General features: G+C 39.0%; 1 protein-coding gene and 1 pseudogene across 3 annotated transcripts in view; both read right to left on the bottom strand.

The window, feature by feature from the left end:
* The window catches only part of Lpp (LIM domain containing preferred translocation partner in lipoma), a 641447-nt gene that overhangs the window by 5344 nt on the left and 608278 nt on the right, over positions 1–27825 (bottom strand). For all 3 annotated transcript variants that reach the window (XM_090343772.1, XM_090343782.1, XM_090343791.1), the window contains 2 exons: positions 9977–10155; positions 3051–3171 (listed from right to left, as the gene is read on the bottom strand). In XM_090343772.1, the coding sequence (XP_090199898.1) occupies positions 3051–3171; positions 9977–10155 (300 nt within the window). The remainder of the gene's footprint in view (positions 1–3050; positions 3172–9976; positions 10156–27825) is intronic.
* Positions 4737–9038, bottom strand: LOC150069096 (large ribosomal subunit protein eL6 pseudogene; annotated as a pseudogene).

Genomic DNA, 27825 nt, shown 5'->3' with positions numbered 1-27825 from the left:
AGTCAAGGCAGACAATGAATATCAGTATAATTTGGGGAAAAAATACTAAGACTGACATAAGTGCAAAAGATTGTCCTCCTGTCAACAATATCTATTTGGAAAGTGTTAGGTAGTGGTTAAATATTGGCCATTGTCTTTGGAGGAAATGGAAGTCTCTTTGGAAATTAGATTCAACTTCTACTGGTTATAACTGCTTCAAGTCTTATGTCTGCTGTCCAACAGTGGCAAAGAGAGGCTCATGGAGTTCATGCCACATTAAAATTTAGTTTCAAATTAAATGTGACTCAGAGTGCAGTGACAGTAAGTTATGCTTCACGGGAACTGTCTGGCTTTACCAAAAGTAGTGATTGGATCTATGGTAGAAATTGGGTAAGAGCAAAGCAAAATCTTCCTATTGCATTAAAAGGTTATTCCAATAGTGGTATTGTCGGCGTCATCCAGACGCAGTTGATGGAATTATCACTAACCAGAACCTTAGAGCCAAAGGGAGCCTTGCAGAGTAGCCACCCGGCCTTCTGTGGCACTGTGGGAAAGCAGACAGGGAAGTGATCTACATATGAATGGATACAAGGACTAGAACTATGCTTCCTTCTCTTCTGTCTTCTAATTCGAGCAGTTTTATTCTCTTCTAATATGTCATTCTTCCAACTGTATAATTCTCTTCTAAATATTTCTCAACATTTGAAAATGAATCAAATTTATATAGCTACCATTTAATGTACTAGGAGAAAGGCCCATTTCAGGCAAAGTACATGAGAAATTCTGAGGAACCTTATACTTTGAGCCCCAGTTTCTCCATCTGTAAAATCATCTATTCACTCTTAGGCATTCATTATTTGGTCTATTGTAAACACAATGGATGGACCTTGTTTCTCTTAAGTAATAAAACCTTGTGGGGAAGCTGTTGGTTTTGGATTATCTTTTCTTATGTTCAGGCTGGAGAGAAGCATACAGCTTGGGCTGTAGGGCAAACCAAAGTACAAGACATAAAACAGATGGTCAGTTACAGTTAAAGCAGCAACTGGAATAAATCTAGTTCCAGAGTGGCCACAGCCCCATAAGCCAGTGTCCTGGGATGCTCTCCTAGCTGGATTGGGTGTGGGGATATCCCTCACAGAAAAAGGGGCTCAAAGTGCTTCACTCAGAAGACCTAGTAGAAAATAAGGAACTGTTTCAAAGGAAATTTGTAGAACTAAGAGATTATTTTAAAATCATTAACACTCTAGGAGGAAAGGCTTGCTGCCCTTTCCCACACGAACAGCCTAATGTCCCTTAGACTTTACCTGACCTCTTCTGTTTAAGAGGAGTTTCTCTTGGCGTTTCTAGTCTGGGTTACAGGTCTGTATTCTCATGGTGCCTTATACATGACTCTTCTATTACCTGCAACAGGCACTGTGTTTGTGTGTGTGTGTGTGTGTGTGTGTGTGTGTGTGTGTGCTTTTTTAAAAAAATTCTTTTTTAATGTCACAGTAATGTATAGACGGGTTACAGTTACATTAGCCAGGTAGTAGGTGCATTATTTCTTACATATTGATATCCCTTCTCATGTTTTTGTCCCCATTACCCTACCCCGACCCCCTCCCAATCATCTTGTTTCCCCCATTCCCTTTCCTATTTCAAATAAACAAATACACATATATACAATATACCAGGTAACAAAGTCAGATACAATAACAATATGAGATTAACCAAAGGGCAACAAAAAAGAAGAGAAATAACATAGTACATTAAGAACAACAATCACAAGATAAACCTTTTTGTTTCCATATCCTAGAGATCCTTTCCTTTAGTCTCATCTTATATGACCCATGTAACTAGGTTTTGAGCTATTATAATCCTCTGCTAGGAGAGTCCTAGATGCATACTAATTATTACAATTGAGGGAAACCATTGAACCTATGTTCCTTTGGGACTGGCTTTCTTCACTTAATATAATTTTTTCCAAGTCTTTCATTTCCTTACAAATGGGGCGATGTCATTCTTTCTGATGGCAGCATAGAATTCCATTGTGTATAAGTACCATGTCTTCTTGATCCAGTTATCTACTGAGGGGCAGCTGGGCTGGTTCCATATCTTTGCTATGGTAAATAGTGCTGCAACGAACACCGTTGTGATAGTGACTGTGTGTGCTTTTGAGTATGTGTCAGTTCTGGGACTAGATCTGAAGGCCATGGGCTTCTTTGATAATGACTGGAGATTTACCACTTGAGTCAAACACCTCTAGTTCTGGCTTTTGTTGGTTAATTGGAATATCTTTGACTTATCGGCTTAGACTGGTGTTGAACTGTAATCCTCAGATCTCAGCCTCCGGAGTAGCTATGATTTTAGGCTTGAGCCATCTATATAAGGTGACTTCTTATTTTCTGAATGATCCATCAATACTTAGTAATAAATACACCAGCGCCTGGGAGTGTGGCCTAGTGGTAAAGTGCTTGCCTAGCATGCAGGAAGCCTTGGGTTCTATTCCTTGGTACCACATATACAGAAAAAGCCAGAAGTGATACTGTGGCTCAAGTGGCAAAGAGCCAGCATTGAACAAAAGTGCCCAAGGACAGTACCCAGGCTCTGAATTCGAGTTCTGGGATTGGCAAAAAACAACAAACAATCCGCCAATCTCTATGACTCTGAACCAGAATCTCCAAAGTTTCTGAAATAAATGCATCCTTGGCACTACAGATGTAGATAGCAGAAGATTGAAGCCATAAGGATAATTAGACTTAAAATGATAATAAAAATAACACCACCATTTCTCAATAACTTAATTAATTTCAAATGTCTAAATTTCTTTTTTAAAGGTCTTCATTTACTTTGTATTTTGATGTCATAGCCACATTTTGGAGTGAGTCCTTGGTGAAATAGTTGCAAATTTGTGTGGAAAAGGTAAGGTGACTTGAAGGTAATGCCACTTGAATGCAATGCCAGGTCTGAGCGAAGACCCACATCCATTAATGCTGGCACCAAGGTTTTCCCCAGATTAAAGAATTGCTTCAATTGTGAATACTCATTTCTGCTTGTCACAAGCTAGCAGGACATGGGGCACCAGTACAGACCTCACAGCGGTAGCAGTGCACATGGAAGTCACGGTCAAGGGCCACAATGCGAACAGTCTCCTCCTGGCCTGGGGCTGGCATGATAGGCTCCTTGCACACAGAACATCGAGGCGCAAATTTCCTGAAAAATGGAGAAAGTGTGGTTGGACCTTTAGGATAGCCATCAACAAACAGGTAAGAAGAAGAAGGAGGAGAAGGAGGAGAAGAAGGAGAAGAAGGAAGAAAAGGAGGAGGAGGAGGAGGAGGAGGAGGGGAGGGAGAGGAGGGGGAGAAAGGAGGAGAAGAAGAAAGAAGGAAGAAGAAGGAGAAGAAGAGGAGGAGGAGGAGGGGATGGAGGGGAGGGGGAGAAAGGAGAAGAAGAAAGAAGGAAGAAGGAAAGGAGAGGAGGAGGAGGAGGAGGAGGAGGAGGAAGAGGAGGAGGAGGAGAAAGGGATGGAGAGGAGGGGGAGAAAAGGAGAAGAAGAAAGAAGGAAGAAGAAGGAGAAGAGGAGGAGGAGGAGAGACAAATCAAAGTCAAGACCACTGGTCTGAATTTCCTGAGCAAGCTTGAACAAGTCATATTTCTTCTGTGGCCCACTTCCTTATCTGCACAAGAAGGGGCTGAAGATACCTGAGTCATATTTGATTTGGTGGAGGAGTGTGTGAATTGCTTTGTATAAAGAGTATGTAAGAGCTCTTTACCACAAACAGCAATGTCATATGCCATGTGCCTGCACACAGATTTCTTCTACCAGCAGTAAGCTCAGAAGAAGGACACATGGTTCAAGCTTCTGATTTCTACAACTCTGGCTGTTTTCCTTTAGGCCTAGACAAATCTTCTGGGTTTGTTCTTTTTGCCTCCTTTCCAACTATTAAAACCTCTTTTCTAAAAGATGTCTTGAGTTCTAGAAACCAACAGAAGACTTCTCTAATCCATAGGTCTTCCGAATGACAAAGATAAGTGAGTTTAACTATGCTATTACACTAAACTTACAATAATCATGTCTGAATTCCTTACATTTTGGACATGTTAAACCTTGCACTGTTGCATTGGTTCATCTTTTGTTCTTTGTCTCACCATTTTTTGTTCCCCTTCCCTTCCTGAATTCAGATAAACATATATATAAGACACAGGATACCAAAATCAAATATAGTGACAACAGGGGATAAACCAAAGAGGGGAACATTGGAAAAAAATACAATACATTATAAACAACGACAACTAAGAAAAACATCTTGTTTACAAATCTTGGCATTCATTTCACTTAGCATCATTTTATTTGGCCTTGTGTACATATTGGACTATTATGATTCTCTTGGTAATGCAAGTATTGTGAGCAGTAGTCACCAGACAATTTGTTGGAAATGAACTTTACAACTTGAGGGGAGGAAAAGGAGGTGGAAAGGAAAGGGAGAAAAATGAGGGAGGGAGTGACAATGGTCAACAAGAAATGTACTTTTTACTTTGCATATGTAACTGTAATCCCTCTGTGTATCACCTTGACAATAAAAATTAAAAACTTTGCACTGTTAAAAGTTGCACTTCTGTTTGAGAAGAGATGTCAAGTTCATTATCTTTAGAGGGTTGTTTTTTTTTAATTATTAAAAGCTCAGTCAGCAGAAACAGCCTGGTTAAGAATTTAATAGTTTCTTCTTAGTATTTCTGTTTTTTTAATGTATAAATGATTTAATTAGGCTTTTGTTGCTTTAGAACACTATTTTGTGAGGATAAATTCCATTTGTGAGAGCAAAAAGAGATCGCATGTAGCCTTGGAGCTGAGGAATAGCTTTGATTTTGGGTAGATTTTGTGAGTCCACAGCTTTCTGATCAACCTTGCGCTGCTCTGTAACCTCGTATTTCTCTTTTTCTGTGTCACAGATCTCGCTCTCTTGGTGTCTGGGCTTCCCCAGCTTCTTCTTAAAGTACTGGTCAGTGAGGTGTTTGGGGACTTTCACCCCAGTGATATCAATTTTTGTGGAGATGGCAATAACAAATTTCTGATGTGTTCTACGTAGAGGAACACGATTAAGGGACAGAGGTCCAGTCACAAGTTGTAAGCTGCTGCCCCGCTGTTTTAAGAAAACCATTCTCCTGCCTCCTTGGTACCAATCCGGGTACCAACATTCTTGTCACCACTAACTGGTTTTGTAACAATCGCAAGAACCTTCTCCTTTTTCTTTTCAACCTTGGAGTTTGCAGCTGAATATTTCCTCTTGTGCATGGCTTTTCTGGAATGCCTAGCAGACCGGGAATATATGCCAATTCCTCGGACTAGTACCGGGTTTCGGCTGCAGTGGGGGACTCCTTTCCTGGACTTTTTAGTCTTGGGGGTAAAGCTTTCTTCTTCACTTTGCCATCGGCACTAGCTTTTCTGGCTACGGGTTTCTTCACCTTAGTGTCCAGCTTCTTAGCCTTTTCCCCGCCATCTTACAAGACCCTTAGTATTTCTTAAGATGACCTATGGGTCTTAACTTTTTTCTTTCGTGATCTTCTTGGAAATCAGAGATGGCATTTGTGAGGTTATGAAATGAGACATGATTTCAAATGGACATGAATAGGAGCTGAAGAGATTTTTAAAAGATCAGGCTATGCAACTCAGCCTTTTCGTGGTAATGGTTTTAAGATTAATGATATTAAAGTGTATCTATTTGTAGTTCAACTTAAAAGGAAATAATGATAGTAATCTAATACTTTACAGAGCACTTTATGGTTGTCAAAGCATTTTTACATATATTATACTCTCTATATACATATTAATTTTCCTGGCAGCACCCAAAAGGCATCTGTATGGCTGCAATCTAAATAAATATGAGTTAAGCAGCAGATCAATTGATTGCTATGAAAGAAAAATTAAAAGGATCATGGTACAACAGCAGCAGTAATCAGAGTTGTTATAAGGTATTTTATTCAAGAAGGAGTTTAAATATTCACCGGCAAAAAATTGCTTTGGACTACCTGATTATTTTTGAATATGGGTCCTCAATAATTGAAACAAGCAGGCTTCTGATTTCGACTACAAAATTTCCTTTTCTCAAATCCACTGGAACTACAGACTCTGAAAGTGTCCACAGCTTCCCCACATTTCTCAAAGCAGAATTACTTTCCACTCTAAGATATCAGTTCTTTCACTGAGTATAAATACTTTGAAGTATTTATATATTTTGCATACATGTATTTTCACATTTTTAGGAACCACCATACTGTAAATTGCAGGTGATGAGCCTCCAACTTTAACTACCACAACCGACCTAAAGAAGAGAAAATAATAATAATGTCTGATGAAAGCAATTGCAATGATTATAGCATATTATTTATTACGCTTCAAGTCTATCAGACTTAAATATTATTTCTCTTGACAGTAGCAGTATGAGAAAGGACTTCTATTATTTCCATATTATAACCAAGAGAGAAATGATCTTAGTTATATCCAATATCCAGCATATTTCTGACAACAAATAGATGCTGATTTAACAAATAAATGAACTAGTATTATAACGTAAATATGAAATTTTTTCCATGGGCTTATATACTGTGGGTTTAATTGCCAACTGATGGATGTTTGGGGAAGTGATCAAATCACAAGGGCTCTGATTTTATCAATGGACAAATCCATTGAGCTATAATTTGATGACATTATTAGAGGACAGTGGAGACAGAAGGAAAGTCCTAGTTACAGGAGGTTGTCACTGGGGGTATGCCTTTGAAGTACACATCTTATTCCATCTCCTGTGAGTTCTAGTTGCTTCCTGGCTGCAGGAACTTCAGCCACTCTCTGCCACCCTATGTACTGCCTCTATGTACTGATATCCACAGGAACAGAAAAACAAAAATAACCTATCATGAAGTAGAAAACCTGAAGCTGTGAGCCAAACTTAGTATTTCCTCCTCTAAATTATATCTCTCAGGTATTACTTACAGGAACATAGTCTAACTAATGCAATCAGGGTACTACTAGATAGTGGAATAAAGCCAAAATCCATTGCCAGGGAAGTAAAGCTTTACTTCTCTGGGACTTCCTCACAGTATGAGCACTGGGGAATATGTAAATGTGAAGGGATTACAACAAGAGCTGAGAGAGAGTTCTATATTTTCTAGTAATTATTCTATTAATCTATACATACATATTCTATCTTATTGCAAAAATAACTGTAGGTGCATCCTCTGAGAATGTATACACATATAAAAATTTACAAAATCATTTTCAATATAGAGATGTGAATTAAACCGCGAGAGGAGTAGTGAGGGAGATGAGAGAGGTCTTCGTTGGAGATGGTATATGGTTTGGCTTTCTAGAGAGCCATGTAAGTGAAGTAGGGAAGTGTGTGTGTGTGTGTGTGTGTGTGTGTGTGTGTGTGTGTGTGTGTGTGCATGTGTGTTTGCATATGCATTTGCATATGCATGTGTCTGTGAAAAGAATCTGGTCCAATAGAGGCCACCAGCCAACCTTAACTGAAAATGGTTATGTGGGAAATGGCTCAGGAACAAGGTCTCAGGATTCTGTATTTGGACAGACAAACACTGTCTTTCGGTCTTTCCTAGAAGAGCCAAGGCTACATTCCCTGTCAGTAATCCCTTGTTTCCACTTAGAAGACATTGCAAATTATTCTACTTTCATAAGGCCTACTCCCATCCCAGAGAGCAGTAATGTCTTCTAATTCTATGCAGCCCTTCCTGAGCTTTCTTCATGGTGCTGTCTATTCTTCCCTAGATAGCTATTGGATCTGAACATACATTCTACTTCCTCTGGCACGCTACTAGATAACAGGTCCTTAGGCCCTCACCTCCCTCCCTCTCTCCCTCCCTCCCTCCCTCCCTCCCTCCCTCCCTCTCCCTCTCCCCCCTCTCTCCCCCTCTCTCTCTTCCTCCTCCATCTTCTCTATCCAATTCCTTTCCTTGAATTTTTTTTTTTTGCACCAAGCACAGTTATTGGTGCATAAGGAATTCTCTATAAATGTGAATGGAACTGAATCAATCTACATTTCCTCAATGATCAAAGATGGAGAACCATTGATATGAGCCAAGAATAACAATCCTTCTGTTGCCCAAACATCTGTGTGGAGCAAGACGCTATGCACCGTGGTTTCCACCATCTTCCTGTATTGCTCATACTGTGCTGGATTGTTAGCTGTTTTGTGTTTTAGTTCATGGAAAAATTCCGAAAAGTGTTTTCTATTTTCCTTTCACAAATGAGGAAAAATACCCAAAAGCCTCCTCCTCTACCTACCTGCCAACTAGGCAGACAACATTATTTAAAAATATAACTTCCGTTTTAACATGTATTGAACTAGTAGTGGGCACAGGCTGGGGCTTGAGATTTTCTTTTTCTGTTTCTTTGCTTAAGTCTGCTTTTTTGGAGATTTCAGACCCACACACTTATGTCACCAGTCTCAAGTCTCTAATTATGTTCCCCACCAGTAGAAATGAAAGATAAGTGGCAGAGATATAAGCTTACATTTGTCAGAATTGATTTCCTGTTTTAATTGAGGGGTGTAAGATATCAGTCTTTTCCAGCAACAGAAACATGTGTGCTCTGATTATATCTATCAGTCTTTCTTGAATTAGAGTAAATCTAAGAAAGAAGAGAAATGGTGACAGAAATATACTCCTCACTGGTATCTTTTCACTTCTTTAAATAGATGCAGGTTCTTTTTTTCCATGTACAATTACAAGCTAAAAATACCGATAATATGAAGTACAACTTATGTTGTGAGTGCCCTTTAAAACTCTCTTCCTTGTTTAATTCAGATTGAGAATTTCTGTGTCTGGACTTTTTTTTTTTTAATTCATTCAGCCTCATGTCTTCTGGTGAGGTTTTTCACTTTCTCTGCTACTTAAAAAGTGGTTAGGGAATTCATTTTGAAAATATGAATCTCAGGTCCCTAAACTACCTATGGAAAGTACCTCTGAACTGTTGATGGTGAACAGCATGAAAAGTAACCACAGAATAACATACCAGATGGCCATAGAACAGACACCCAAAGAGGGGAGCAATAGGAGCTGAATGTCATCTTCTGTGAGCCAGAAAAACTTTCCTCAAGGCTACTGCCCAACAAACATGGGTCCTTCTGCCCAGCATTTGCAGATCACATCTGCAGCTATTCATACAGGCCAGAAATGCACATATACCCATGTGATTGACCAGTGGGCATACTCAGAACCTGGCCAAATAATTAAAAAAAAAAAAGGCCAAGCTGCATTTTCCTCAAAACCACTGTTAAAGAAGAACCTATAAAACAGAAAAAATGAAGGAGGGGGAGATATGTTCCCAGGCCCATGATTTAGTGGCCTTGACCTTGAGGCAGTACTTACGAAACTCAAAATGTGCAATAATGTTCTAGTAATAGGTATCACCAGATAATATCCTGAGGAAGTGACCTGGGTGAGGGAGGAAGCTATAGAAGAGCATAAATCAGACACTGATGGTATGCAGCTGCCCCTGAAGATGTTAAAAATTTACCTTAAAAAAGGAGACTGAGTTGTTTTTTGTCTGCCCTCTGTGGCCCTTCCATTCATGAAGTGACAGGGACGCACAGGTTGTTGCATATGCATGGGAGCTTTAGGACAAAGTTTGATCTGATGAGGGAATTCAAGAGCCAGGAGAAGTTGGATTCCTTAACAAACATCTCTCTTATTCATGAGTAGAGGCAGAATCCTGCCTCTTTCACTTAAGCAGACTCTGTGGATGACTCAACTTTATCACAACTAACGCCAGACAAGTATGCCGTGAACAAGTCTCAGAGAAACCTCTGAGACAGAGGCTAGGCTGGCTGTTCACAGAGATGATCTAGTGATGACCTGGAGAGGGGATGGTGATAAAAAAAAAGATCTTGAAAGGCCCTCCTCAAATCCTGCAAGTTTATAGCTCAGAGAGAAGCAGAGACAGCCCCCATGCCAGGCAGACTCCAATAGGTCCTAAAGTGGAGAACAAAAAAAGTGGGTGACTTACTTGTGGAAGTCCTCGATGCAGTGAATGAGCCCACCAGCGTCCACGGTGAATGGGATGCCATCCAGGCTGCGGTGGCACATCACACACGTGAAGCAATGAGGATGATAGGCCTTCCCAGTGGCACGGAGAATCCGTTCCATGATGGGCTTTGAACACACATTGCACTGCTCCAGAGTATTCTGCATAGGAAGAGGAAACTCCATTAGGCTGGGATTGAAGGAGCAATGTACAAGAGAGTATTTTACAAAACCTCAACTTTTATCACAGCACAGAGGAAGGCTGAGAGCACAAGAAGGGGGTCAGGATTTAGAAACTATGCTTTCTTACTTCTGCCATGTTCTTTTCCTCTATAGCAAGAGTAATGGTAAAGTTTTTTTTTAATCCTTTTTTTTAATTGTAATTAGTAAAAGGGTTACATGATATTTGCCAGATAGAAGGTGCATTAATTCACATACATTGATACCCTTTCACATGTCTCGGTACCCATTACCGTCCCCCCCACACCCCCTACCCGTCTTGGTTTTCCCCCCTTCCCTATCAAATTTCAAATAACCAAATACAAATAAATGGTAAAGTTTTATTGCTGAATGCCCAGACAGCTTTCTGGGCATTTCTGGCTTTGCTGGGAAAACTCAGTTTTGTCCTATACTTCCCAAAAGCCTCCAAAGAGAACATAAACTAAGGGCATTAATGTGTTCTAGTAAAGCTTTATTTACAAAACAAGTGTTGGGCTTGATTGAGGTCCCTGCCGCAATTGGCACACTGAATTACACCAGGTTTTCACTTAGCAAAAACTTTCCTCTTACTTGTGATACTTGATTCATCAACAATGAATTAAGATTTTTTTAGAGAATGGTTTGTCTGATGATTGACACAGCATACCCAACTGAAAACTTGGTCCCAATGAAGATTCTGGTTATTTACAATGTTGAGTCAAACACCCTCTCCAAAGTTTAGGATCCAAAAACTCTTGATAGAAATGTTGAACCAGAAATTAAGAAATATGATTTATCTAGCTTTAAGATATGTTGTTATAAAAAAGATGCATATAATCCTCAAAGAAGACACCTTTCTGTGAATTAGCCTTCTGTAGATCATATGTTAACTTTCTATTCTTCCTGGGATCCCATGTTTGCACTAAACAATTTTGCTTCAACCAAGTTATTTGGAATGAGTTTCTGGAATCTAATAAACCTAGGGTATCTGTCTCATTCTAGATGTAGAATTGAGTAGGAAAAAGCCAGAAGTGGTGTTGTGGCTCAAGTGATAGAGTGCTAGGCTTGAGAAAGACAAAAAAAATGTGCTAACTCCTTTCATGGTGTCCAATCTTCTGTTCTAGCATCATCTCTAGAAAACCACATTGTCCACTGTTCATTCTTACTCAAACCTATGAGTAACGTCAAGTTACAGCTTGGAAGCTTTCCTACTTGGAAGGAATTATTTCTTTTTCTCACCTTTCTGATCAAGTCATTTACTTTTCTTACAGTACTTACTAAAATACATCATTAAAACTGGTTGAGCAAGCAGGGTATTGGTGGCTCATGTCTATAGTCCAGTTAATAAGAGGGCTAAATAACTGAGGATTGTGGTTCAAAACCAGCCTGGTCAATAAAGTCTGTTACACTTATATCTCCAATTAACAATCAAACGATCAGAAGTGGATCTGTGGCTCAAATAGTAGACTGCTAACACTGAGCACAAAAACTCAAGGACAGCACCCAGGCTCTGAGTTCAAGCTAGCCCCTGGACCAGCACACACAGAGAAATTGTTTGCATATATGTCTATTTTCACTACTACTCTGTAATTTCATTAGGGAAAGGGACTGAATCTTAAGGATATAACTGTGTCTCAATATACTACTGGGAATGAAAATGTGCTGAGGATGAACACACAGAGAAAGAATGAATGAAAGGAGACTATTTAATCATACTAGGGCAGTAGTGTGCTAGCCCATCTTTTCCAAACTCTGGATTCTATCCCAAAATGAATTGGTAAATCCATCATCATCCTCTCCTCAGAGTTGTGGTTGCCTGAGGTTCTGTAATTGCTTGGTATGCCTTTGGTCACAGACTAAACTCATGGAAACTATTAACCTATTTTCCCCCATTTTGAAGTGGTGAAATTAAAATAGCAGAAGAGGGCAGGATGAGAGTCTGGAGTTGATGATGGTCTGGAGAATGAGAGCCCTGTTTCTTTGCTACACCGGTGATCTGAGTTAATGTGGCTGGAAATTATCTTCCCAAGGCTTGTGTTTTACTTCTCTGTGGGTTTTAACTTTTTTCTCCCTTTAGACTCAGCCCTGTAATAGAGTTGAACAAACCAGAAAATGTTTGACCAGAAAATATTTTGTTTGTATTGAGGTTTGGCTGTGAGATTCAGATCACTAACTTAAAACCAGCAGCAATATATAAGGTTTGGTCGGTTTCTAAGGAGAGACTGTCTGCTTCTATGGAAACATTGCTCAAGGACAGGTAATCTAAACACTTACTTCTGCTATAAAGGACACAAGTATGGAATATGCCTAAAATTCGCCACTTGGAAAATGTCTCTAAATCAGAAAATAAAGGCTCAGGGAAAGCGCTGGTAGCTCAGGCTGGTGAATGATGGAGGACACATGAACTTTCACTAGTCAACTCTCTCTCTCTGGTTTCCAACTGGTCCACTAGTATCCTTAGATACAGCTTCTTCTAGAGAAAGGCAGATAGATGTCAATGGCCACAACTGTCGGAATGAGCCTGGTCTCATGTGATCTTGAAAGCTAAACAGAGTCCGGCCTGACTAGTATTTCAATGGGTGAAGGGGTAGAGTCTCAGGATGTGAGAGAGGGTGCTGGGAATGCCTATAGTCAATCTACCAGGCATTCAATTCCCAAGTGAACCAAATGCCCTGGAGAACGAAGAGACTGAAATGAGAGAGAGAGGGGGGGGGGAGGCGAGAGAGAGAGAGAGAGAGAGAGAGAGAGAGAGAGAGAGAGAGAGAGAGGCGAGACAGAGTCACAGAGACACAGAGAGAGACAGAGAGAAAGAGTTTTAAGTAATTGTACAAAGGAGTTGCCATTTAACAAAACAGTTGATGAATATCAAACATCTTGATTAATCTCATCCCTTTCAACATTCTCACCCATTCTTTCCTTACCTACACCTTCCCTCACTCTTCTTAATTTTGTAGGAATTATTGAAGGGCCAGATAGGAGTGGTACCCAGCTTTCCTAATCTCCAATAGTTTAGAGCACAGCTGACAAATGTATTAGGTAACCATAAATGGGCAAAGTTGGTAGATAAAGAACATGAATTGTCCTCCTATCTTAGTCAATAGTTATTAGAATATTTTTGATAAATAATTTCTTCTCTCTAGATCCCAATGGAAAAATGATTAAATTTAACTCTGTGAATTTATCACTCTGTTACTTACTATTATTTCTGACATAGGAAAAGGTCAATGCTTCCATTATCAGAGATGTACTAGAAAACTGGATAATAATCCCTTAACAGAAGTTTGAAAGTGGGACTCATCTGTTGGAAACCTCAGTTGTCTTTTGCTTAATATGTCATACCATTTATTATCTTAGAAATTGCTAATTATATCATTTCAACCACTGAAAAGGAAAACTGTGTATCTTCTGCATGATTGTTACTTCCGAGACAGACAAAAATATGCACTGTTCATGGAGTTACTGAGCTTGTCTCAAGTAGGATAAAGTAACATGATTAATAGAAAGACTTCAGGGGAGTAAGTGGGAAAGGGCTGTGTCTCAGTATGCCTATTTATTTTATTTCTTGCCGCATGTGACATACGGGCAGTTAGGAAAGAAGAGCAAACTCCAGAATAAGGGCTTTCCAAGTCAGTAGAGTGCTCTGTGATCTCTACTCCTGAAGCCCTTCCTCATTGTCCCTATGGGACCCCACCCTTCCTTCCAGCCACCACATTGAGCTCCTTGTCGTATCTTTAATAAAGTTCTTTTATAAGCCTGTGCTATACATCATACCCTTCTTTGCCTAGAAAATGCCTATTCAGTCTTCAATGGGAAGCTCAAATATCACTTCTTTTGGAAAATCTTTCCTGATTCTCTGTTAGGTTCTAAGTAAAATAAATCCACTGTTAGCAGGATTAATAAGAGGATACTTCTCCTACAACACCTTGTAACCAAGCAGTGGTCTCTTCTAGGAAATCAATTCTGAAGCAGATGGGCACAGACAGAGCAAACTGTGTCGGGGAGTTACTGAGATCATCACCCTCTGGGGAACATCTTGGGTAGAAAGAGGACTGCGATTATGGGCTTATTATTCAGTTATAATCAAGATCTCTCTTCATAAAGAATGTGGCAGCTGGGCCCGTCCTGCAGACATGTTCTTTTATTAAGCTAGCAGCTAGGGCCATTATATTCTCCCATTACCAGTTTGTAGACACAGGCTATCCCCAAGAAGGAGGTGTAATCTTGAGTGAGGTGGCTCTTTTCAGTTGAGTGTAGTTACCACAGAGGGATCCAGTTCACAGTCCTCATTGGTTAATAATCCCAGTAGCTGAGGGAATGCGGGCCTCTACAGCATAATATATCATCTACAAGGTAACTGTCCTTGCCAGGGCTTGCACACTGGACAGCGTGCTGAAGGGAATTGATAAATGACTGTGGAAGGCCTTATTGCCTAAATTAAATGACGAATCAAGACTTCCTTTTTCTTTATTTTTTTTTGGTAGACCCTCTTTGAGAGCCAGTTTTCATAGATAATGTCTGCGCAGTCACTCTAATGGAATTATGGTTAAAGTGAAAAGATCGAATGGCAACAGAAATAAAATAAGTTGCCAAAAGACAACTTAATAAACTTTTCTGAAAAGCTAATGATAGCATTACTAAAAACAAAAAAGATTTCCAGGTGCTGGTGGCACTCACCTGTAATCCTAGCTACTCAGGAGATTTAGATCTGAGGCTTGTGGTTCAAAGCCATCCCAGGCAGGAAAGTCTGTGAGACTATTATCTCTAAAAAAGCATTAAAAAATCTGGAAGTACATCTGTGGCTCCAGTAGTAGAGTAAGAGTCTTGAGAGAAAAGGAAAAAGCTGAAAAACAGTGTCCAAGAACCTGATTTCAAGACCTAGGACCAGCATTTTAAAAAAGGAAAGAAAGAATAGAGGAATAAAATAAACTAATCTTTCATGAAAATATTCAAAATGCAACTGTTTTGTAAATTAGCTATACAATCTGTTTGTAGTTATTATGTCCCTGGCTATTGTATAAATAACTTGTAATTCACAGGCAAAAAAGCTGGAAGAATCATCTGAATGTAGATGAAGCCTAAGCAACACAAACACTACTAGTGAGGTGATAAAGAAAATAAAAATATCACTATGGCTTACATATTACATAGGTATATCTGTATTCAGTGTTGAGTACTTTTCAATCAAGAGATATAAATATTTAACATTATAAATTATTTAAGATGATACAAAATTCCAAAGAAGTGGTTTTTTTCCATTTAAAAATGCTATTTTCTTCCCTTTCCTTCCTTTTTTGGATAAACCAAGCATTGTTGAACAGGAAGGATCTAGGGATGATAAAAGGTGACATTTCATGATTTAGACACAATGTTGGCATAATTGAGATTAAAAATAGAAAAGATGGGGAGATTGTAAAAACATTAGATCATGAGAAGTGGTGTAGAGATCACTTTAGGCAAGTTTCAGCTCCACTCAATTGTCTCTGTTATAATCTTTATCAAGGAAGTCAAATCTTCTTTTCTGACTGAAAAATATTAAAGGATAGTGGATAGTGTGTGGGGAATCCACATTACGCAGTTTGAAAATCATGGCTCTAGATCAGTATTAGAGTCAGGCAGTTAAGGCATGGAGAGTGAACACAGCTACTAGCAGATTTGGAATTCAGATATAGGACTGCTAATTCTGTTGAATGGAAAAGTATATCTGCTATACCACTTTGTACTTATTCTGTATTTTCTTAGAATCCACACTACAAACAGAAGGTATGTAGGTTTATTATCTGCAAGTTATGTGTAATGTCATAAACGCAGAAAACCTGTTGATATCCTAAGACTGTCTCCCAAAGTCCTACAGGATAAGATAGAAAGCTCACTGTTGGATTCTCCAACATCTACATTAGTGTAGATCTTGCATTAAGTGCATTTCTTGTATAAAATTAATGCTCTCTAAATTTTGATTAGATGATGCACTTTGGGTGAGAATTTTGCATAACATAAAATTATTTTGTCGACCCATGAAAATTTTGAAATCCAAAACTTTTCAATTGATATGCTCTAAGTAGATAGTATATTTGAGAGGCCCAATAAGACTGTTTTCCAGAGCTCCTGAGTGGTTGTGGGTCAAGAGAAACTTCAACCAACAACTCCAGTCACTGGTTGCTGAATGAATAATATCATTTCCCACATGCATATTGATGTGAAGATAGTTGGAAAGCACATTTCTAATTTAGGCATTCCCAAGGGAACAGCAATTCAGTTTAGTGAAGAAAAAAGAAAGACAGAATGAGTCAATGACTTCAAATATTTCTCTTGAAGTGACAGCCTAATTATTTAAACTCAAATATTTATAATACCCGAATTAGGGCTAGGAGTTTGGTCTAGTGGTAGAGTGCTTGCCCAACATGCATGAAGACCCTGCTTCAATTCCTTGGTACCATATACATAGAAAAAGAAGTGGTGCAATGGCTCAAGTGGTAGTGCTCTACCCTTGAGAGAGCCCAAGGACAGTGCTCAGGTGCTGAGTTCAAGTCCCTAGACTGGCAAAAAAAATATAATACCCAAATTTATTATCAATCTCAAATTTATTCTGAGCTGGGCACTGGTGGCTCACGCCTATAATACTAGCTACTTAGGAGCTTGAGATCTGAGGATCATGGTTCAAAGCCAGAGGGGGCACAAAAGTCTGTGAGACTCTTATCTCCAGAAAACCAGAAGTAGTGCTGTGGCTCAAGTAGTAGAATGCTAGTCTTGAGCTGAAGAATTCAGGGACAGCGTCCAGTCCCAGAGTTCAAGCCCCACAACCAACACACACACACACACACACACACACACACACACACACACACACACACACACAAATGTATTATTTACTTTGAATGTGATAATCAAGGAGAATTCCCAAATGATGGCGGTACTTTTAGGTTGTCTGTGCAGGTGATGATAATCATTTCATCTTGGTAGTTCTTCTGATGAGCACAAAACCCTCCAAATGCTCTACTTCTGTGTCTGTATGTCTTGTGAATTATTTTGTTCTTCACAAATAGCGTTTGCTTATATCTATAATCATAATCCAAGTGTCTATTTGTATCCATGTCAAATGTGAACTTAAAAACAGTCAGAAAACTATACTGTCATCCAATTCCTATGATCACAATTTTCTAATCAGAATCAAAATGTTTCCTTTAGACATGAAAATTCTACTTTGTTCCAGCTAGGAAAATTACCAAAACAATTTGTTAACTGTCAATAAACCCATAAAAGTGTACTATTTTGATGTCGACTAACCTTACTCCAAAAAGAACAGAGATGAGACACCTAACTAAAAGCTCCTCATCCATCAGAAAAATGATACTGTACTCTTCACAAGGAAATGGAAAGACTTGGAAAAAATTACATTAAGCAAAGCAGGCCAGACCAAAAGAAACATAGGTTGCAGGTTTTCTTTCATTTGTTGTGACTAGAATGTACCCATAAATCTACAAGTAAACACACTGGATGGTAAAAGATATAAAAATACAAGTTTCTAGACAATCATACAGTAAGACCAAGGAAGTTATTTGTAGGAGAGGATCACAAAGGCTCAATAGCTATGTGCAAATGACCAAATAAAATGATGTTTGTTCCTTGGAATCTCCCAGCAGAGGATTACAATAGCTCAAAATTCAGATACAAAACACCCTATAGGATGAGGCTAAATGAAAGGACCTCCAGGATATGGAAACAAGAGCTATATAATGTGTAACTGTTGTTCTTAATGTACTATGTTATTTCTCATCTCTTTTGTTGCCCCTTGGTTATTCTCATATTGTTACAGTATCTTACCTTGTTATCTGGTATATTGTATATACGTTTATTTGTTTATTTGAAATAGGAAAGGGAAGAGGGAAACACAGGATGAGGGGAGGGGGGTGTGGGGAGGGAAATGTGGACAAAAACATGAGAAGGTGTAACAATGTGAAGTAATGCACTTTCTATCTGTCGAATATAACTGTAACCCTTCTATTAATTACAATAAAAAAAAGAACTCAAAAAAATTTTAAAATAAAGAAACACCTTAAGGATACCTAAAAAATAAGCAATGAAATAATATGGTAGACTGTTTTAGACTCTGTAAAATTGTATTTTAGAATAAAAATTTAATAGTGTGGTCTTTAAAATGTTTTTCTATTAAAAACAATAGAAAATATGGTCACAATTATAGAAAAAGGTAAAATAAATGATAAAATAATAGGATCAGCAATATTAATAAAAAATAAAAACTAGAATAAAATGATGTTTCTTGAAATGAACTCTAAGAAATGTAAACAGGAAGTTTTTCTTTTGGGGGGAGGAAAATAAGAGGGGGGGAAGAAATGGTGGGACAAAGGGTAAACAAGTGCAGCAGTGATACTTCCTAGACACTATGTTGAAAGTGAAATACACAACTCGTAGTTGGACAGAAAACCTGGGAGAAAAGAAAGGGAGAGGTGACACTGATCAAAACCAAATATACTCATTACCTGATTTATGTAACTGTAATCTCACGGTACATTCACTTTTACAATACCAATAAATAAAAATAAAAAAACCATCAAGCCGGGCATGGTGGTTCATGCCTGTAATCCTAGCTACTCAGGAGACTGAGATCTGAGGATTGTGGTTCAATGCCAGCCCAGACACTAAAGACCCTGAGACTCATCTTCAGTTAACCACTAGAAAACAGGAAGTGGCACTGTGGCTCAAAGCATAGGGTGGTAGCCTTGAGCTAAAGAGTTCAAAGACAATGCCCAGGCCCTGAGATAGGGCAGTATCCTTGAGCTGAAGAGCACGAGGACAGCATCCAGGCCCAGAGTCCAAGCCCCATGACCAACAAAACAAAACAATTCCAGCCTTCTTCTTTCCTTTTTTGGTGCCAATCATGGGGCTTGGCCTCAAGGCCTAAGTGCTGCTTGTGAGCTTTTCTGCTCAAGACTAGCATTCTATCACTGAGCCAGAGCTTCATTTTGGGCTAGTTGTATGTATGTATGTATGTATGTATGTATGTATGTATGTATGTATGTATGTATATATGTATGTATGTACTCATTTGGAGAGAAGAGTCTCATGGACTTTTCTGCCCACGCTGGCTTCAAATCCTCAGATCTCAGCTTCTTGACTACCTAAGATGACAACTGTGTTCCATGGACACCTTTGCTTCCAGCCTGTTTTATTTAGGCATTTCTTCCATTTTTTTGAGAATAACAACTTGCATCCAATGCCTATAAGACCTTAGCTTTCTGACAAATTCTTTGTAAATAAACTTTAAAAATACTTTTCTGTCTTCTCACTTATTCTATCATTGCAGAGAAATCCCAGAAAGCGAAGGAGACTATCTGACATCCTGTAGAATAGAAGACAGAAAAGACAAAAGTGCTCTCTACCCTCAGAGCTTACCAGTGTATTGGCACAAGTAAGTTCATCGATAAATAAGTGATTCTAGGCACAAAGCATAAGACATTGCTATGGTAGAGATGTGAGGAATGTGTGCTGGAACTCAGAGAAGAGAGTAATTACATATAAACTGTGAGAATGGGCGGGGTGATAGTGCTTTATGACATTAGCAATCTATTTCAGGTGGAATTTGAGTTGGCATTTGAAAACAAACTCATTTTAGCACTCTGGTATACTATTGTTTTACAAAAAGACACTTATTTATCTACACCTCCTTGGAAAATGTCACAGATAATTCTGCATCAAAATGAAATTCATTTTGCAGGTGGAATATTGTAAGCGAATATGCGCATTGGCCGATTTGGTGAATGGTAATTCACCATTGCTAGACACAAATTTCCATGGATGCCAAAAGAATAAGCAAATCAATATATGATTATTAATACAGGATTTTAGAAAAGAGCAACAAAATGATTTGCTTACATTTGGAATCACTTCAGAATTAAGAAATATATCTTTATTTAAGGACCCGCAGCATGGCCTAGTGATAGAGTGCTTGCCTACCATGCATGAAGTCCTGGGTTTGATTTCCCAGTACCACATAAACAGAAAAAGCCAGGAGTGGTACTATGACTCAAGTGGAAAAGGCTAGCCTGAGAAAGCCCAAGGCCAGTGCCCAGACCCTGAGTTCAGACCCCAGGACTGGTGAAAAAAAAAGAAAGAAAAAGAAGAGAAGAAATGTATCTTTATTAAAAAAGAAAAACAATTTTGATTCCACTTTGCCATAAGCCATATTCTCCACAAAAATAAACAATTCTCTGCTGCTTGGCACTATGGTTGAAATTGTGAATTGAGCTCTGGTAATTTCAGAAAGTCTTAATTAAAGGATGTTTAATCTCTCATACCTGTAGGCATAGGTGGTATTTTACCTTAAAATGCATGAGCCATGTGGCCTGCTAGGTCTTCCAAAGAACTTCTTTTGAGAATGTGTCATAATCCTCCAGAGAAAGGAGGTGAGATTTGATGACTATGTGTCAGATATTCATGCTTAGGGGCAAATGAAAAGATCACAGAACTCCAAGAAGACTATGTTGAGGAGGAAAATAAAGAATAGAACGTCTTTCCTTCTAAGCCAAATCAAATCACAGATTTGCTTTTACAACATCTTCAAGCTCTAGTCCTGTTAGGACTTATTTACTTGGGAATCACATCAGACTTGTCATGTAAGTAAGAGAATTAGTGACAGGTTCCAAAGACCTGTATTTAAAAGTAGGCTAGGCAAGTTCTTGACTTTTCAGGGTTGGTGTTGCTTCTTTTCCTGTCCCTACCTCCCTTTCTGTATTCTGGGGTTTAAATGCCAGTCCTCCTTGCTGGCTAGGCTGGGGCTTTAAACATGAGTCAGAATTCTCTGCCCTTTCTGTGGTGGAGATGTGGCCTTGCTAACTTTGTGTCCATGTTGGTTTTAAACAGAAAGTCTCTCAATTTCTACATTACCAGATTGCAGAGATGAACCACCATGTGTTGCTCAGGGTACATTTTCATGATATAACAGGTTACAACCCAGTGGAACCCAAAGCCTGCACCTACAAAGCACTATCCTGACACCCTCAATTGAAAATCTTAAAGAAAAGAGGTTTTGATAGGGAGAACAATTCAATGCTGTATCACAGTGCTAACCCCAGAGTTTCTTGCAATAAGGATTGTGGATATAGACCCTGTATGGGGTCAGTACTATGTACACGCTGCATGGTACAGTGGCAAAAAGAAATCAACTAGAAGTCAAGAGCTATACTCTAGCCATGCTAAGTTCAGATACCAAGAGTGAGGCCTGTGGTATCTTTTCCTTTTCGGTTTTCAACTCATTTGCCTAAAAATGGAGACATTATATTAGATTGAGTTCCTTGAAATTCTGACTGAATTGAGAACTGAACAAAAGCTACAATAGATCAGGTATTGTTTATAACTTCATTCCACATCTAGGACAATGCTTGGCAGATAGAAAGAACTCAATAGCTATTTCATTAAGTAACCAAATGGCTGTTCATTTGGAAATACTCTCAGGATTTAACCAACAACATCTATTCCCATAGACAAACATGACATTTCATCATCATCATCATCTTTAGATGCCTTTCAATCTCCGGTCTATTTACCTCTCTGCTTGAGCCAGACTCCAATCTCAGTATTCTGTTTTCTTTGTATTTCTATCACTTTCCATTTTCCCAGTATTCAACCTCCCATAATTCAAAAGCTGCAGTGATTATAGTTTATCTTTCATCAAGTCTGTATATCAATATATTCACAACCTTGGAGCAGTACTTCAACATCATAGGTACTAGCAAGTATTTTTTTGCATGAAAGAAATAAGTGACATTAAGGAAGCTAATATCTAAGGTGTTTTCTATTTCTAATTCCAGGAAAAAATGAAATTAAACAAATTAATACTTAAGATATTTTCTATTGCTAAGGAATTTTTTGATCCTATCTCATAAAGAACATATTTCATACACACACACACACACACACACACACACAAATAAAACAAACAACCATTGAACATATGTCTGGTGGCTCGTGTCTGTAGGCCTAGTTACTCAGGAGGCTGAAATTGGAGAATGACAATTTGAAGTCAGCGCAGGCAGGAATGTCTATGAGATTCTTATCTCCAATTCACTGTTATAGAGTTGGCAGTGGAGCTGTGGTTCAAATGGTAGAGCACTAGAATTGAGGGAAAACGCTAAGCAATCAAGCTTTGAGTTAAAGTCCAGGGATCCACACAGAAACAAAACAAAACAATCTCTTAAAAAGCCCCCTGAAGAAACAAACAGTGCCATAAATTTCCCTAAGGATGTAAGCAACCTGAAATTAATCATACAATAGGAAGGGAATGGTCTTTCTCCAAATCGTATTTATCTACTATTTGTAAGTAACCAGTCCAGACAAAAACCTAAAACTTGAGCTCAAGTAATGTCTTTCTAGCTATTATATAGAAAGCAATTGCTACCTACCTGCACATTTGAACCATTATAAATCAACCATTACTGCCAAAGTCTACAAGCAGAGACTAGAAATGTTCTCAGCGCCATTCTGTTCACGTGTCAGTCAGTTCTCTTCAGAGTTGTCTGAATCTCAGCTCTGCCAAGATGTTTATTTTCTACCTAGTTTTATGAATTACAATGACTTCCTAAATTATAGCAAGCCACATGTGGTTGAAGCCAAACAACGAGGGTCATGGAAGGTTTTTCTTGTACTATTAAGGATGACAGGATTGCTTGTTTGAACCAAACTTGATCTTTCAAAAGAAAGGGAAAATTTTCAGCTTTCAACTCCTGGGAGTGGCAAACAGAACAGCCAGAGGGCCATGAGCTAATTCTGATTCTCTAGAGATCAGTTGAACAGATCTGGCAGTCATTTGGCTTCTGGTAAAAACAAGGCCTCCTAATTATATTTCTGCCAATGAAAGACAAAAGACAGTAATACAGCCTAGAAAGGTCATGATGACATGCGAGTATCAGAGCTGTGACTAGGTGATTTTCTTCTGAGTATAGCATTGCTGTATGTTACATAGCTAACACTGGAATTCCCTGGTGAGAAAGGAATCTCAGCAAGAGCTCAGGGAATCTGTTGAAGCGATTTGCTTTTACCCTTACATTGTACCTTCACTGAAGTATTTTGTGACATGAGAAACAAAATAATTACATGTTTTGGTTCCATTTTCCACAACCTCATACAACACAAATGGTGGTTGAGAATAACTGTGTGAATGGCACAGGCCAGTGCAGGGTTTGCTATTCTGTATATGCTGAAAGACAAAGGAGACAGAAAATACAGATGTTTTTGTGCCTTGCTGCTGAAAAAGTGTGGTGGAGTCTTTCAGCATCTCTGGAATGCAAATTTTCTTTCACAGTTTAGCAGTCTTTTTTGGATTTCAGCACAGTGAACTCACACTTTCCTGGATTCCAAGACCTCCAGAGAACCAGATGGATGAGAGGAATTGGGAGAAAGAACCCACATTGCTTGAGAAAGGTATGAATTTCTCACTCTGTATTTAGCCAAAAAGCGGAAAATTAGAAGAGCAAAATCACTTCTGGTTTGTTCAAATGCATGCCATCCTAGAGTTGTTTGTGTTGGCTAAAAAAAAAAATCTAAAGTGATTCCATGATTTGAAGTCTGTGTTCAGTTTAAGCTACGAAGCAAACTTTACCAGAGATGATATGTTTACTATCAAAGGCAGGAAATAAAAGAGATGGAAGAGATTAGTCAGAAGGATTGTTCAAGTAAAGCCACTCACCGATTGCCAATGGTGGCCCTCTAACTTTGTATTTAAGCCCCTGGACACTGTCTTACCTTCTTTCTTTTCCATGTATCTAACCCACCATTCCTTCTTCCATTTACTTTTCATTCCTGTCAACCCTACCTTCAGTTTTACATAAACTTGCTGGCAAGTTTTGTTTCTGTCTTGAGCATTTTTGTTATTAACAAATTAAATGGGTCAACTTTGACAGGACAGAGAATGTGGATATTTCCTCCTTTAGTGCTAGTTTTCCTGCTCAGTGTTTCCACTTTACCTTTTGTCTGTTCATTCCTCCCTCCCTCGTTTCCTTCCTTCCTTCCATCCATCACTGTACAAGGCTCTGATGAGACTATTACTTATAAATATTTGGTATCAAAATAATGACCAACCACACCAAGAGTTATCTCATCCCACAGCAGCAAGAGCTCAGAACCTGGAAAGACTGACGGCAGTGCCTGGGTAGGAGAATTGTGCAGGCCTGGTGTTGTATGACTCCTTGAATTAATCATATTATGTGATAGGTTTTCTGTTCAAATATATCCCTTTGAAGACCTGCTGCCAATGCTAGAGAGATTGCATGCAGAAAGATGGAGGTGGCCTAAACAGTCTCACTTATATCAAACCACACTTTAAGTATTCTAGCATATATAAGAAAAGCATTTCAGAACTTAGCCGAGAAACGTCCTAAGAGACTCAAAACCTGAGTTGCTTAGTTGTGATGTTATCAATTTTTGATCTACTGTATGCGCTGACAGCCCACGCCTGTAATTTCAGCTACTCAGGAGGCTGAGATATTAAGCATGCAGCTCGAAATAAGCGTGGGAAGGAAAGTCCATGAGACATTTATCTCCCATAAACTACCCAGAAAAAGCTTTCGACCTTTGATTTTTCTACCTTGAACATAAAGCTCAACAGACATAGAGGGTTATATATTAAAAAATTATTTTTCCAGGACCAAGTAGCTCATACTTTGTAATCTTTTGTAGTTGGGAGGCTGAGACTGGAAGAATGTGGTTCAAGTCAACCAAAACAAGAGGCTATCTCAAAAGAAGAAGCTAGATATGGTGATATACACGTGACATTCATTCAAGCTATGGTGAGAGTAAAAATATAGGAGGATCAAGGTCCAGATTTACTCCTGGTCAGGAAAAAAGACCCTACCTCAAAAATAAGGACTGGAAGTATGGTTCAATGGTAAAAGTACATGCCTAGCAAGTATAAGGGTCTGAGTTCAAACTTGAATACCACAAATAAAACATAAAATTCAAAGGAAGTCCTACAGGTTGAGATAAAATCCAAATTAATAGATTCCAGCCTATTTAATTATTACTCTTTGGCATCGAAGAACTTTCTTGTATTGTTTGAGAATCTCATAAATTTTAAGGCTGGCTGAACGACTATGTATCTAGATAGTTCTGCAATGTGTATCTGAAAAATATGTTTTCAAGGAGATAGACATTTAAAAATTATCTTCTGGGGGCCGGTAGAGTGCTTGCCTAACATGCTTAAAGTCCTGGGTTTGATTCCTTGGTGCCACATACATAGAAAAAAGCCGGAAGTGGTGCTGTGGCTTAAGTAGTAGAGCTCTGGCCTTGAGACAGCCCAAGGATAGTGTTCAGTCACTGAGTTCAAGGCCCAGGACTGGCCAAAACAATTTTTAAAAAATTATCTTCTGGTGAACTTAACACTGTCTCAGGATTAGAGGATACCTAACAAAGGGAGAAAAAGAAGAGGCCTGACACTTGAATTACTAAGCACTGTATGAGATTTTCACAAAATCAGTCCACCTGATTCTTAAAACAACAGGATGTCACTACATTAATGCAGAGACAATGAAGATTACATGTATATGTAATCACTGAGTGACAAGCTAGCCAAGCGAGTACATAGTCCTCAATTCAAATTCTGGGAGTGGCAAAGCATAAAAACAAAATTAAAACCTCCAAGAACTGTTCCCCAACCCCGTGGTTTAAAGCATAGGGCAAAGCAGTGCATCAGGTATGGGCACACAAAATGATGACATCCTGCTTAACAATCACATTTCTGAGAAATAAAAATCTTTGGTGCAGCAGAAAGAACATTGGACCAAGAGTCAGTAAAGGGAATAGAAGCCTTAGAAATGTCACCGTTTTGCTAGATAGTATACCTGCAAAATGGCTCCCCTTTTCACAAGTATTTGCTTCTCTGATAATCCTTAGAGGGAAAGGGTAGGAGCTCAGTCCGCTGAATGGAGAAGCCCCCTTGCACTGCACATGAAAGCCTCATGCTGGGCAGAGCAGAGGGACTCTACCAGAGACTAGTTCTCTAGATCATCTACTTCCTTCACCGAGAAAGAAGCAAATGTGGTATGATTTTGTCACTACAGTGAACCTAATCCTAACTAATATGTGTACTTTTTGATTTGAGTCAAGTTATTCCCCTTCTCTGTGCCACAGGTTTTTTTTTAATTTGTATAACAAAATTTGGGCTAAAAGTACCTAAAGATATATTTCAGGCTCTCAATGACTCAATCCCATGCTGTAAGGCAAACAGAAGGGATCAGAACTCTTCCTTACTGAGACACAATAAACAGATCTCCCTTTGTGTACAGAATCTAGCTCCTAGGGTTGATAAGAACACATATCATGAGGGCTGGGATGTAGCTCAGTGGCAAAGCGCTTGCCTAGGAAGTGCAACGTCCTGGGTTCGATCCCCAGTGCCAAAAAAGAAAAGACAAAAAAAATACAGTTAAAAAAAAAAAAAAGAACACATATCATGGATGCTGCCTAGCCATCCTCCTAAGTATCCTATGCTTTACCTGAATCAAAGTCCTTGTAGTTCTCTGAACATGTACTATACCCTGGGATCCTCTTCCTCTCCAACCCCTCCCCTCTCTTGTCAGCCATGGGACTTGAACTTGACCTGGGGACTCTCCCTGAGCTCTTCAGTTCAAGGCTAGTGCTCTACCATTTTGAGCCACAGTGCCACTTCTGGTTTTCTGGTGGTGCATTGGAGATAAGAGTCTCATGAAGTTTCAAGCCGGGCTGGCTTTGAACTTCAATTCTCAGATCTCAGCCTCCTGAGTAACAAGGATTATAGGTGTAAGCCACTACGCCCAGCTCCATGGGATCCTCTCTTATGATTACCCTTCTCATGTCTCTAGGGGACCAAGAAGAGACTCCAGTCCTCTTCTCTCAAGCATTCCCTGAATAAGTCTATCAAAATTGGTTGCTCCTTCTCTTTTCATTTTCTGTCCTCATCTTTAACAGTCGTGTATTCTGTGCATGCTTGTTTCCACTCTACTGTGAGTTCTAATAGATGGGACTGGCCAAGACTTAATCCATCTTTTGAATTCTATACCTAGCACAATGTTAGGCCCAACACTAATTACACTTGTATATTTGAGTCATGAGTATCTCACCAGGAGCACAATCACAGAGTTAATTTTGTTGAGGTTAATTGTGTGAATTCTTATCTTATTTAGGAGACTAGACTTCTTGGAGAAAAATGGTCTTGGAAGCCAAAGTGTATCGTCTGCAAGTTTAAGCAGTGGTCAGAATCATGTTCCTTATCTGAACCAAGCAACAATATAAGCACTTAGCAGTCATGGACTGTCTGTCTCAAATGAGCTCTCGGTCCATCACAGATAGGATCTCCTTTACCTTATTTGTGAATCAGCTTGCCCCAAGGTGACACAGTCAGACTTTGGCAGAAACAACAGACTTAGTAAGAGCTCCCAATTCTCATGCCAGTGCTCTGAGTTCCAGAGCATAATGTCTCCATTAATAGGTTCTCCTTGTGAAGGGTACACAGTGTATATACACTAGAGGAACGTGAGAAGAATTGGATGTGAGACTTGTTTAGACATCCTTCTCACTCATTCTGTTCTCAGGAAGGAGAACAAATCACAAAGACTGAACAGTACCTGAAGAGAGAATCATTTTAAAAAGTCTAGA

Source organism: Megascapheus bottae, chromosome 1 (genome assembly GCF_031878675.1).
Source record: "Megascapheus bottae isolate mThoBot1 chromosome 1, mThoBot2.hap1, whole genome shotgun sequence".
NCBI classification, from domain to species: Eukaryota; Metazoa; Chordata; class Mammalia; order Rodentia; family Geomyidae; genus Megascapheus; species Megascapheus bottae.
Note: the sequence above shows the minus strand (reverse complement) of the source record. Positions and strands in the feature narration are given on the sequence as shown.